The sequence below is a fragment of the Mus caroli genome, chromosome 2 (genome assembly GCF_900094665.2).
Source record: "Mus caroli chromosome 2, CAROLI_EIJ_v1.1, whole genome shotgun sequence".
Lineage (NCBI taxonomy): Eukaryota > Metazoa > Chordata > Mammalia > Rodentia > Muridae > Mus > Mus caroli.
Window position 1 is genome coordinate 61,130,427 of NC_034571.1, and position 12,715 is coordinate 61,143,141.

General features: G+C 35.7%; 1 protein-coding gene across 2 annotated transcripts in view; it reads right to left on the bottom strand.

Annotated features, from left to right (window-relative positions):
* The window catches only part of Scn9a (sodium voltage-gated channel alpha subunit 9), a 152,273-nt gene that overhangs the window by 32,517 nt on the left and 107,041 nt on the right, over positions 1-12,715 (bottom strand). For both annotated transcript variants that reach the window (XM_021180644.2, XM_021180636.2), the window contains exon 18: positions 3,213-3,330. In XM_021180644.2, the coding sequence (XP_021036303.1) occupies positions 3,213-3,330 (118 nt within the window). The remainder of the gene's footprint in view (positions 1-3,212; positions 3,331-12,715) is intronic.

The window sequence follows — 12,715 nt, forward strand, 5'->3', positions numbered from 1 at the left end:
GGGAACATGGCTGGCACAATTCTTTACACAATGAAAACCACCATAGGTAATTTGTGGGGACATGGGGCATGTGTGTGTGTATATAATAAAATTATGGAAGGAATGTTAATGACGTAGATAAACAGTAAGTCTATGTTGTGTTTATGGGCAGCAGAACCCATTGAGAAATACTTTCTCCTTACTCAACCTCCATTATGTGTTTATTAAAAATTGCTGAAATCATTAATGAAGGAATAAAATCATGTTTGTTTCAGTAATTAATATAAATGAAGACACTGACTGGCCCTCATGAATGGTATTTACTCATCTACTGTAGTTATAGGCAGTTGGCAAAATTCTACAATAATATTCTGGAAGACACAGTTGCATATGTAGATTGTGTGTGACAAGGAAGTTACATATAATAATATATGTATTAGCTACATATAATTGTTAATTTTGTACATATTGATATCAGAAATTCTTATACTAAACTGCTGTGTGCAAACATACTTTTTTTTTTCTCATGGACAACTAGTTGCTATGCATTGATGTGTCAGGAACGGTAAGCAGTGCTCATGGAAAGCGAAGAGGTTGCAGTAAAGGAGAAGTGATGGAGAGGGCAACTGAAATGTGAACACAAAGGGCCAAATGAGATCATAATTGCAAATTTTAAAAATGTATTAAAATGTTTAAGTAGATTAAAAAACACAACTAGAATTACTTTTAAAAAAAGAATTGTTGGAGGATACATGAACTTTAGTCAAGAATGTGCAATGTGAGTTGTAATTTTGCTTGTCTTAAAATTGAAAGAAATATTTCTTATGACTATGAAAGGAAAACAAACTGCATGGTAATTAGAAAAGCAAGGAAAGTTTTGTCTGAGCCAAAGCCTCATAACCACTGCCCCTAGGGTGGATCATACCATGGAGAATTTCTCTCTTACTTGATGCAGGAGTGTTCAGTCACCTGCCTGCTGTTCATGCAAAAACGAATCCCCAGGGATTCCCAGCCTAGCTGGTTAGCAAGGCTATCATACCTTCTCTGTAGAATGACTATTAATTAAATGTAAACACAACACTATCTCTAAACAGTCTAATGAGTCCCGGTGGGTCAGGTCTTTGTCTTTTGGGTGGGTTCATTAGTTTGCTTTTGTGATACATTACATAAAGTCTAGGTTGGGTTTCATCATGTTAAAGCAATGATCCCCAATAGCAAGGAAAGCACAGACAGATCACGCTAGGACACAACATCATAATCAATATAATCAATGTAAAACTGTTTAGGAAAATATGCTTTTTAATACTAGAAGTGTTGACATGACCTAAAACAAATGTTTTGTTCATAATTTCCTTTCAAAACAAAGAAAATAAGAGACTGGATGGGATTGTTTACTCTATTATTAAAGTAAGAATTGGTTATTAGTTATTAGTTATTTATATAAAGAGTTGATGAACTCAGAATATTTTAAAGAGAAGATAAACTGACTGTGCCTACAAACTTAACTGAAAACCCTTGATTAAAAAAAAGAAGAAGAAGAAAGTTGAGGTTCCTTTTTAACTCAGATTCTGGTGATATAAATTTACTAATCAAATAATTCTAAAAAGTATAATACAATAGAAACATAATTATGTCACACCCATATTTAATTGGTTTGTCATACTCATAACTAGTTAATTTCTAAGACATTAAGGATAATGCAGACCATCCTGAGACCTATGGAAGGAAGGGGAAGTCTTGAATTATAAAGCTATGATGAGAATTAAGGAAAGATCTAGCTAAGAGAGGGGAAAGTGAACCAAAAGGAAGACAGAAGGCAGTTGATAAAACTCATCAGCGGGGCCTAGCAAACACAGAAGTGGATGCTCACAGTCAGCTATTGGATGGATCACAGGGCTCCCAATGGAGGAGCTAGAGAAAGTACCCAAGGAGCTAAAGGGATCAGCAACCCTATAGGTGGAACAACATTATGAACTAACCAGTACCCTGGAGCTCTTGACTCTAGCTGCATATGTATCAAAAGATGGCCTAGTCGGCCATCACTGGAAAGAGAGGCCCATTGGACTTGCAAACTTTATATGCCCCAGTACAGGGGAACGCCAGGGCCAAAAAAATGGGAATGGGTGGGTAGGGAAGTGGGGGGGGGTGTGTGGGGGAATTTTGGGATAGCATTGGAAATGTAATTGAGGAAAATACGTAATAAAAATATTAAAAATTAAAAAAAATAGAAACAGAGAAGAATCAATGACTTTATGGCAAAGGACAGAAAAAAGAAATCACCCATGTTGGTTGAAAGCACAACTCTTGTTTAGCTTTGTTTCTTCAGTTTTTCTGTTGACCTTTTCAGCAGAATATTCCCTGTGGGTCAGATGCTACTCTGAACTGCCATTGGTTCTACCTTAGCTCGTGTAGGTCCTTCATGAATTTGTAGGAGATGGTTTCCTGTGGAACTTGGCATGGTCTTTATTTCCCTTTCTGGGAACATATGCTTCTTAAAAAATTTACAGGTAGAGTCAGCCTGTTTCTGGTTTTTGAGTTCCCATCCTTCATCCCCTTTTCTCACCTCAGTCCTGGTCATCAGCACGCCCTTCCAGTTTACCAAAAAGGTAGTCAGAATTTTAGTCTCACCATCTCTAACTCTACTACATTAGGCTAAGACCCTATTAATGCCCTCATCTGGATTTCCTCAGGAACCCCCAAGAAATCATCAAGATTCTGCCCATTGTTGCTTACTGTCCTCTCTCGAGGAGCTGTAAGACTTTATAATTAGATTATTGTTATCCTTTAAAGCTCCTACATTCATTTATTCCATATATACTGGTACCTAGATTTTCCTCAAATGTTAGATGTATTTCACTACAGAAAAGGACTTCTGCTGATCCATCAAAAAATACTGATTCTTCATTGATTTGCACAGCCCACTTAATCTCATTCCAATATTGATCAAACGTCATGTTTCATCACAGCAACAGAAACCTAACACACCGAGTAATAAGAATTAAGTCTCCCAAGTAAGCAGTATCAAGATCCTACACTAGTAAAGAGTTCAACAGTAAGATACACTGACATTGGAAACTATTGTCAATAGATGTCAGACATATGGGGGCACTTAAATAGAGTTCCATGCTTAGAAGAACAGGAAACTCTCTTTCAGCCATTGGTTCCCAGTTAACATGTTCTAAGACAAAACCCAAAGCACTAGTGAATGAGAGAGCTTCAGTTTTCCCCCTTACCATCTGTAAAACAGGCTTCGGGCTCATCTGCATTGATAGGCTCAGCTTCTGCCTCCTCTTCTCCTGGCAGAGGGTTATCAACTGTGCTGCACTCTGAAGAACTTGATCGGTTCCGTCTCTAAAAAGAAATTCACCACCACCACCACCACACAGGCCATTTAGTGAATGCTAGTATGACATTCAAACTTCATTTAATGACCAGTCATGCAAAGTGTCATGAAAGATGTTTAACAGTACGATGGCTGTCAAAACATAGAAACACATGTTGAGGTCAAGTTGCCCTATGGTACATCCATAGTTGATCTTTCTATCTACACATCCTGCAAAAATAATTCATTTCATAATGGTAGTAATAAAACATTTGGACAAAGCTTTCAAGAGGAACCATTTTATGTTAACTATAATTTGGGAAATTATTGGCCACACTTACTATTATATTATGTTTAATACTAACTTGTGAGCAGTTATTTTTTGGCAATAACTGACCTCTGGGGAACATTAATGTGCAAGTATCCAGTTGCAGGTGCTGCAAGACCAAAAGTACAGAACTGATAGATTCCAGGAAAAAAGATTTTAAGTAGTTGGAATTTTAAAGAATATACAATAATATCCAAATAGGTTCTATTTACTTTTACAGAATAGGTAGCAGGATACTATAGATAGAAAGTCTTTAAACAAGACAAATATTAAACAGAAACTTGTATTGGAGTTCAAATGTTAAAGACCATACCAGCACCACCCATTTTAACCTCAAATTTTACTGCATGAAAAAGATCATAAAGTATTATTTTTCAAGGAAAAAAGGATGGCTACTTAAGGAGCATCACATGCAAGGGCTGAAACAGAACTTTAATGGAATTAAACATGGCAGGCTCACACGTGAGAGCAATGAACTCGTCATTATGATCATTCTGCTGATTATAATACAGACGAGTTCCCCTTCCAAACTTTATGATCAGGTAGTATGTCTGTATGTATACACACATACACTGAAGATTTCAGATACAGTACATACAGGAACTGTAGCAAAACTCAGCCAAATACCTAGTATTGGTTTGTAGAGCATGGAGCATCACACCAATCGAAGAGTTCATTTCTCATCCTCATTTGCTAAGCAACACACGGATATGGAAAGCTACTACTTATAACAATGCTTCACTTACTAAGGTTATAATTTAAGTCTTGGAGAATATTTTAAGCAAGTGCAGGCACTAAAATAAAAAATACGTATTTTCAATGATTCTTTTGTCAATAAACTTATATTACCAGCACAGGCTTAATCTAAAGGATTAGCTTTTCAGGTGGATTTAGAAGTTCTTTTTGAGAGTACTAAATTAAGTACTCAGGATTGTACTAATCACACATCACTCATCAGTCGGGGCAGCATTGGAATGTTGTACAGATTGAATATTGGTTAAGTCCTTTTTAGACCCTGAGGGAAGAATTAGAGACACCTTATTTAATGAAATCCTTAGTAGATGTTATTCTAACCAGGTGAAAGCTTTCATTATAAATATAAGCTAAAAAGGGCATCAGTATACAATTATTGAAAAGTTGGTTGTAGAAAGTGGTTAAATTAATCTAAAATACCTTAAAGAAAGAGAAATATTAATTAGTGAAAGCATACTTAGTAGCACGATTTTGAGCTACTAAAATATGGGAGAGAAGAAAAAAAGATCAGGATATATTGTATAAAATTAATTTCAACAAAATGAGCATTAATAAAGACTTATCCCACACTACATTGAACACCCTATAGGAGATAAGGCTTCAATATAAACACTAGTCTGTAGGTAGTACTTCTCAGAAGACACTTAAAGTGATTAATAGTTTATATCATGGTAATTCTACAAAACAAAATTTTTTGTACTACATATAATGTACAACAATTATCTAATGTTCTTAGTTTTTCACTTCAAGGCTGCAGTGAACTGTCACCAAGGAACCAAAGACAAGACCGTAATTCTATGGGAAGGACAGCAACCTTACACCTCTGTGATAGAAACCCATGGCTTTCATTTATACACAAAGCACTGGGAAGAGTTATTGACAACAGGAATGCAAACCACTTACTTCCCTGTATTGAGTCAAAATATTAACAACAGTGTAGTCAGAACAGTTTTCCTTTATCTGGCAACAACTTTTAAATAACACTATTCTCATTTGTATTTTGGCAGAATTTTGATGGGTTAGTGGCAGCAGAATTACTATCACAGCACTGAGGTTACTGAGGTATGGACAGAGGGGAAACCACGATCAAACTATATTGTAAGAAAAAATAATTTCAATAAAATAGCATTAATAAAGATTTATCCCGTTACATTATTAGCGAGTAAAATGTAGGGAGTGTTTATACAGTGTCTCTTTTTATTGAAACCCCTTTTTAGAGATACTGATTTTCTATTAATTAAATTTAGAGTTGGCTCAGAAACAATAGATACACAGTGCTATCGTTCACTGGAATAAAAATTATCAACTCTAACATGAATTATAATTAATTTATGTAACAAGTCAAATTATTGTGGTCAATACTTAACTTTAAAATGAATGTATTATTTGTTCACACAATAATTACTTATGTACTATTATATATATATATATATATATGCAATATGTGTGGTCTAGAAATATATATATGTAATATTCAGCTTTTGTAAACTTTAACACTTCATAAAGTCATATAAAAATACTATTAGGTGCAAAATGTGATGGCTGTTATACAGAAGTGTTATCTGGAAGTAATAGTCACTTAGTGAGTACAGCAAGCCCCTCTAACCTTAAGCACTTGAATCTTTTTATTTAGATATTTTTATTTATTTATATAATCTTATTTAGATTTACTTGCCTTATTTTCCATAATCTTATAATTACTTTATTTTATACTATTTATCACTTTAAAATATTTCTTTGTAGCTAGATAAGAAAAATGAATCAAATACTATGAATAATTTCATATTAAGATATTTCATTTTATTTTAATATGATGTGAATGATAGACTTCCTCAATCATTTATTTGTTTGTGACCAAAGATGCCTTTTGTTTAGCCGATAAATGGAGAGAACAGGGAATCAGTGTCTCCTCACAAACACTGAGATGAGAATGTGTGCCAGAGTTTGTCTTCCTTTTTTAAAACTATGGCTTTGTCTGTAAGTTTATTTTAATAGTATATCTCTTATTTCTATGGAAACGATGCAGAACAAACTAGTAAAGTCCAGAAGAAAGGATCAAAGGACAAGCTAAAGCAAACTTCATCTTTCAGCTCTTAAGGCTGTCATTCCTCAGCTTCCTGCAAGCCCTTAAGACTGGGGATGAGCTGCGATGTGCCTCCTGTGCCATCATCTGAGTGAAATACTCTCTCTGTCTCACTCACGGTGTAGAACTAACTGTTAGTTGTTTGATCACCAAAGAAATTCTCAAGATTACTTTTTCCAAATGCTGCTGCCACAAGTTAAAAATACTGTAGACACTCTCAAGCAATAGAAGAGTCAACAGAACCACCCTCCTGTTTCGATGTTTGCATCCATGGAACAGTGAACAGAATCATCCTCCTGCCTTGGTGTTTGCCCTAGCTCTGAATATTTCCAATGTTTTGACAATTTATTGCAGTAAAATGTTGCTTTACTTTTTAATTATGAGCAACTAAAACTCCTGCTCATTTACTGATAAGGGGTAAGGCTACATTTCTTTTTATTATTTTCTTTTCTCATATTCCTCACTTGTGCCATCAGAAAGCCTGGTTAGCATGCCAGGAACAGCTTTGTACTCAGTGTTAATGCTTAGCAGTGATAACTCACAGTCAACATGGTATGTAGTTTTAGGTGCTAATAAAATAACAAGGGCATGGCTCAGTGGTTAAGAGCACTGACTGTTCTTCCAGAGGTCCTGAGTTCAATTCCCAGCAACCACATGGTGGCTCACAAAAATCTGTAGTGGGCACCTAATGCTGTCTTCCCCTGTGTCTGAAGACAGTGACAGTGTACCCAGATATTTGAAATAAATATGGCTGGAATGAGTGGGGCTGGAAAAAAATAATGAGGTCAACCTTAGCCATTGACAAGAAAACATAAAACACAGCAATGGCTCTACTGAATCCTTAATTTCCTAAGCATCCTCTATCAAGGACTCTCCATACCCTCCATACAATTCCATACTCATATGGAAAGACCTTGGCTCAAAACAAGGAGAGACAAAGGTAATATCTGGAAACATAAGGAGTTTGAAAGCAGCATTTTTTGTTGTTGTTTGTTTAAATTGTGTAGTGTAATCTTAAGAGTTTTATTCAACTAAAATGGAAGGGGCATTCCCTAATAAGGTTTTTCAAGGTTTCGGCGTGCTATTATAAAATGACCAGGATATGTGAATGGTAGGAAATACTCCAAAAGCTTTTAGTAAACATTATCACAACCAACACCTGTTGAAAGATTCCAAGTCAGTCAGTAAGGATTTAAGCAATGTAAACAGGAAGACAGAATGTGTGTCTAAGACCCAAGTTCAAAAATTCAAAATAAATGAGAAAGAAAAAATAATCTGCATATTCTCATAATGTCATTGTCCCCCAAATAAAGGTCAGGAGAGGAAAATTCCAAAGACTGGGATAATGACCAGTTTTCTTAACATGTGATCTTCTAATATTGAATGTACAATGTACAATACAAAGTTTTCATGCATGAAAAATGTCTTCTACCTTTTGTACAGGCAGCTTCTACCAAAGAACCACATTCTAAAACTGAAAGGCTTCATTCTTTACAACTGAAAGGCTCAGTTTATACTTTTAGAAGTCAGAATTTTATATGCCAGGATTTTAAATCTTACGTGTGTCTGTGTTTGAGGGTGCAGTGCTTACAGAAGCCAGAAGAGGGCAGCGAGTCCTTCAAGGAGGAGTTACAGACAGTTGTAGGAGGAGCTGCACAGAGATCCAGCACTCTTGAACACTCAGCACCTCTCCAGACCTGGGGATATCATCTCTTGATATGTACTGCATCTTTACTAACACTAGTTTGGCAAGAAATTTATGAATTCACAATATAACCATATATGTATACAACACATATAGTAGTGTGTATATAATATATTATGTACACATAAATACATGTAACTACATGTAAGTGTACATCTAAAATGTCTGTAATATTATATGCTTTACTGTATTTCTATAAGGGATATTGGATATTGTGTATTTTTATTCATGATTTACTTGGGTATTTATTACATTGTGAAATGGTTTTAGTCAGGATCATTGAATTCAAACCACTAGCAACTGAAAATGAAATATTCTTTTTTATTTTTTTCATTTTTACTGGAATATTCTTTTTAAAACTGTTACCAATAACTTCATGTGCACAGAAAACTAAAGCATCAGGGATTTTTGTTGTTGTTTTGTTGTTGATTATTTTTTTCCTTTGTGTCGTTGTCCATGGGGTGTGGCTCTTTCGGCATAATACTTTGCTTTCCTCATTGCACAATGGACAACAAAGAGTACAAACATTTCAACAATGACAGAGAAAGTCAAACTATGAGCTGGATTATAAAATAAGGCAAGAGTCTTAGGGTGGCTCCCTTACTCAGTCCTTCAAAGATTATGCTACAGACATCACTTGATATCAGAGAAAGAGGATTTGCCTATGTTTTAGAAATGTTAGGTAAAGCAGCCCACATTATGGTTCACTAAGCGTCTGTAGCATAGTGAAATAAAGCTGTAAGGTCACTTGTTTTCACTGAACGCTACAAGGGGAAGGAACTCTACATAGAATTAGAAACCTACTCTTGTCCATGAGAGGTATCACTTATGGGATTAAATGAAACATTTCAAATACGTTTTACATTGGTAGGCATAGCTTAATAACATTAAATTGATGATTTTAAATGTGAATACACATGCCTGAGTTCTTGAATTTCTTATAAAAACAAAGTGCTATTATTGTAGCTAAATCATTTCGAAATTATTCAGAATCTAGACTTGAAAGTTGGGTCCATTGGCTCTGCTCTTACATTCTTAGATATGTATGAAAGCATCGAATGGTGAGCCTTAATTTTCTACTCTGTGAAATCAAAGCTGGAAATAAAATGGTTCTCTCTTGCTGTGATTTTAATGTTTATACATAAAATATTCCTCCCACTAAATTTGGGTGAGATTAAATTGTTAAAGCAGGGAGTGGTTTTTATTTGAAATCTGATTTCGACGTATTTTCTACTGTATCTTACTTTTATAATCCATCGGATAACATTCTATAGGTCATGCATTTGAAATCAGGTCAGAACATGAAAGCTATACCAAGAGAGTAATAAGAAAGTCACAAATAAATGATGGAATAATCCCAGTGACATGCTGTGAAGTCAATTCATTGATGGAACAATCATGTTTTATTTTTTTCTACTTCCTTGCAATGGGTCAGGCAGAGAGACTTTGTAGCTGAACAGCATGCAAGACACTGAAGTAAAATCATAGAGGTATGATGTTTTAGGTAACCTGTGTAAAAGTGGTCTCATGTGTCTCTGCGTAGTTAAAGCACAGAGCTGTATCCTGGGGCGTTCCACTGTGGTTTTACCCCTGCAGAGGTGAGAAGGTTAGGTTCTGAAGCCAGCCGAGACAGGGAGCATGAGGAAGCAGTCAACTGTGACTCAAAGTCTACAAGGTCTTCTACCTACAGGTAGGAACTAAGTATCGGTCTGAAATATAGGCTACATATTTAATATTAGGTAATATATTTGGAACACATTAAAAAATAGAATGTCATTCAAGTAGACTTAAAGAATAATTATCTAATTTTATAATCTCATTTTTCAGCAAGTAAAAAGATACACTATCTGTACTAAGCAATTTTCATGTTTATCCTATAATAAAATCAATATTTAAAAATATATTATAAGCAGTGTGAACTGGATGAGAGTAAAATACTCTACATAAACCTTTTTCAATTTACATCCAGTTGTCATGTTTAATTAAATTCAAGAGTCTAAACATCACAGCAGAAGAGCAGCACTTCCAAATCTATCAAAGCATAAAGAATACAAAATTATTAGTTAGATATTCCAGACCAATGTTTCCTTGTCCAATAAAGACAGAAAGAGTTTTCTAAGATTATGGATCCAATCTGAGGAACAGAAATGATCCAAGTAGAATTCTCTAGAAAAGTGGTTGATTTTAGGGATCTAACGCATGAATTGCGGGGGTCAAAGAGCAGCAATCCCCATTACGAACTAACAAAAACTGCAATTTGTCCAGTCAAGAGCACTCACTACTGGTGAAGATGATACTTTACAAAGTTCAATACTAAGTGAAAATATAAACTGCCCTATAAGGAAAGGATGAGAAAAAAAAAAGAGGAAAGCCCTTGAAACAGACCTAATAACAATGAAAATATTCAAGTAAGTGGACATAAAATATTTAACTTGGATGACTGTACACATTTAAGTAACATTTTATCAAGTCAGTAAAGTGAATGCATTTCATGTCAGGTTTTCTTCAGAGGTGATGGCTTTCAGATTTAAATACTGAGTAGGAGGATGGGTAGAGGGATAAATGGGTGATAACAGGTAAGAGATATGGAGACATGGTGGTTGGCCTGTGATTTCCTTCTGTGGTACAGACGGCCAATAAATTTATCTCTGTGTGTCAGAGTTCAGCTCAAGGACCACCCCTTGAAGCCTTAAGGCATACGTTTCTCATTTTGGAGGCCCCCAGTGGAACGCATTAGGACCCTGTTCCAGAGTGCTCTTTCCCTGCCGGTGTTGCAATGATCTGCATATTTCTCTCACTGTGGACTGCCAGGTTAAAACTCTTTCATTACTTTCATCAACGACTACTTTAAAGAATGTGAACCTTTAGTGCCAACTTGGAAATCAGATATTGAAAAAGGGTCAAAATATTTAAGGACTGAAATCTATGAAGGGAAACAATATACCTGTCTTAATGCTGGGCACATTTAGAAAATAGGAATCTATGCTCTCTGTTGTACATGAATGGAAGAAATGAATAAAATAATTATAAATAGCTCATAATGCTTAGGCAATTAAAAGGAATATGTTCTTGTAGAATAAAGGTTTCCCCCATTTTCTTTTTCCTTTACTGAAATATATGAAACTTTTTCCTTTTTTCTTTTTTCTTTTTCCTTTTCTTTACTGAAATATATGAAATACTGAAATTTATGAAACTTCGAATATTGTGATAGAAAAGTTGCTGAATATCTGCAATTCCAATCCTTCGTATATTCTTATTTTGCATATCACTCTAATTCGAGTAATGGATTTAACTTTTAATTTCTTAATTAATTTCTATTTCTGTATAATAAAACATGATAACGGAAATACTTGCTTTCTAGTTGTATCCATTACCTATGTCTGTTAGAGTAAAACACTACTTTGCCAAATTAGTTTTATGCTTTTGTGTAGTAATGTAAATTTCCATGAAGACCAAGAAGAGGCTTCAAAGCCAATATTCTAGACCTCAGGAATGAGTGTGTGTTACAGGCCCATCTTACTGATAGGCCTGAGATATCAAGATAAGAAGCCCAGGGTTACTACAGCAGTGCTCACAGCAGAACACATACAAGGTAGTAACCACAAGGGACTGAATTTGGACGAGAGGAATTTAATGTATTTATTAATAATTTACATGGAAGTAGAGGCATATTATTAAAACAGAGGATTGCCCTTTATTCAATATATCATAATTAATGCATATTATGTATGTACAAGCATACTTGATTAGTTTTTTAGAGTCTCAGTCATCTGTATGCATGGGTAGCATATCTACTATCTATGGTGACAAGGAATGTGCACCTGATGAGCCAGACTGATTAGTGTATGCAGTTTTTCCTCTCTGCCTCTGCCCCACTCCCTGTCAGGTTTTATACGAGATCACATGGCTCTCTTTTCTATGGGTGCTGGAACAGTACAGATACTGGCGAGTGATCTTCAGATACCCCTTTTTTTGGTGAGCCATTCATTGGTCCTTCAGCCAAAGGTTGAGGTCCTCTGTATAAAGTGCTGTGTCATAAGTGAGCTGCCTTGTTCAGCATTATGTTTCCTATCTTGGAAGGCAGAGTGGAGTCTGCCTGCTGTTAAGGGTTTGGAACTGGCCAGAATTCCTTGCTTTAAGTTGAGACTACTCCAAAAACTATGCCAGCACCAGAGATTATGTAGGAGCTGGGGAGATGGCTGTCACAAATCCAGCAACTAAACATGCCCTCTAGTACTGTGGTATTTCCCACATCTTGCAGCTGTTAGGTGTTTCCAGAGACCATTCTGTCAGATCTACCCATAGCTATCTCTATATGAATGTCTCCAATGATTTGCATAATAACACAAACATGATTCCTGTGGAGCGCCGCTATCTCGTAAACATCCTGTGCTGAGTCATTTCCTCAGTACTATCTCGTAAACATCCTGTGCTGAGTCATTTCCTCAGTACTATCTCGTAAACATCCTGTGCTGAGTCATTTCCTCAATAACAACTCGTAAACATCCTGTGCTGGAAATCCCCGCCCCGGGCAGCTCCGCCTCA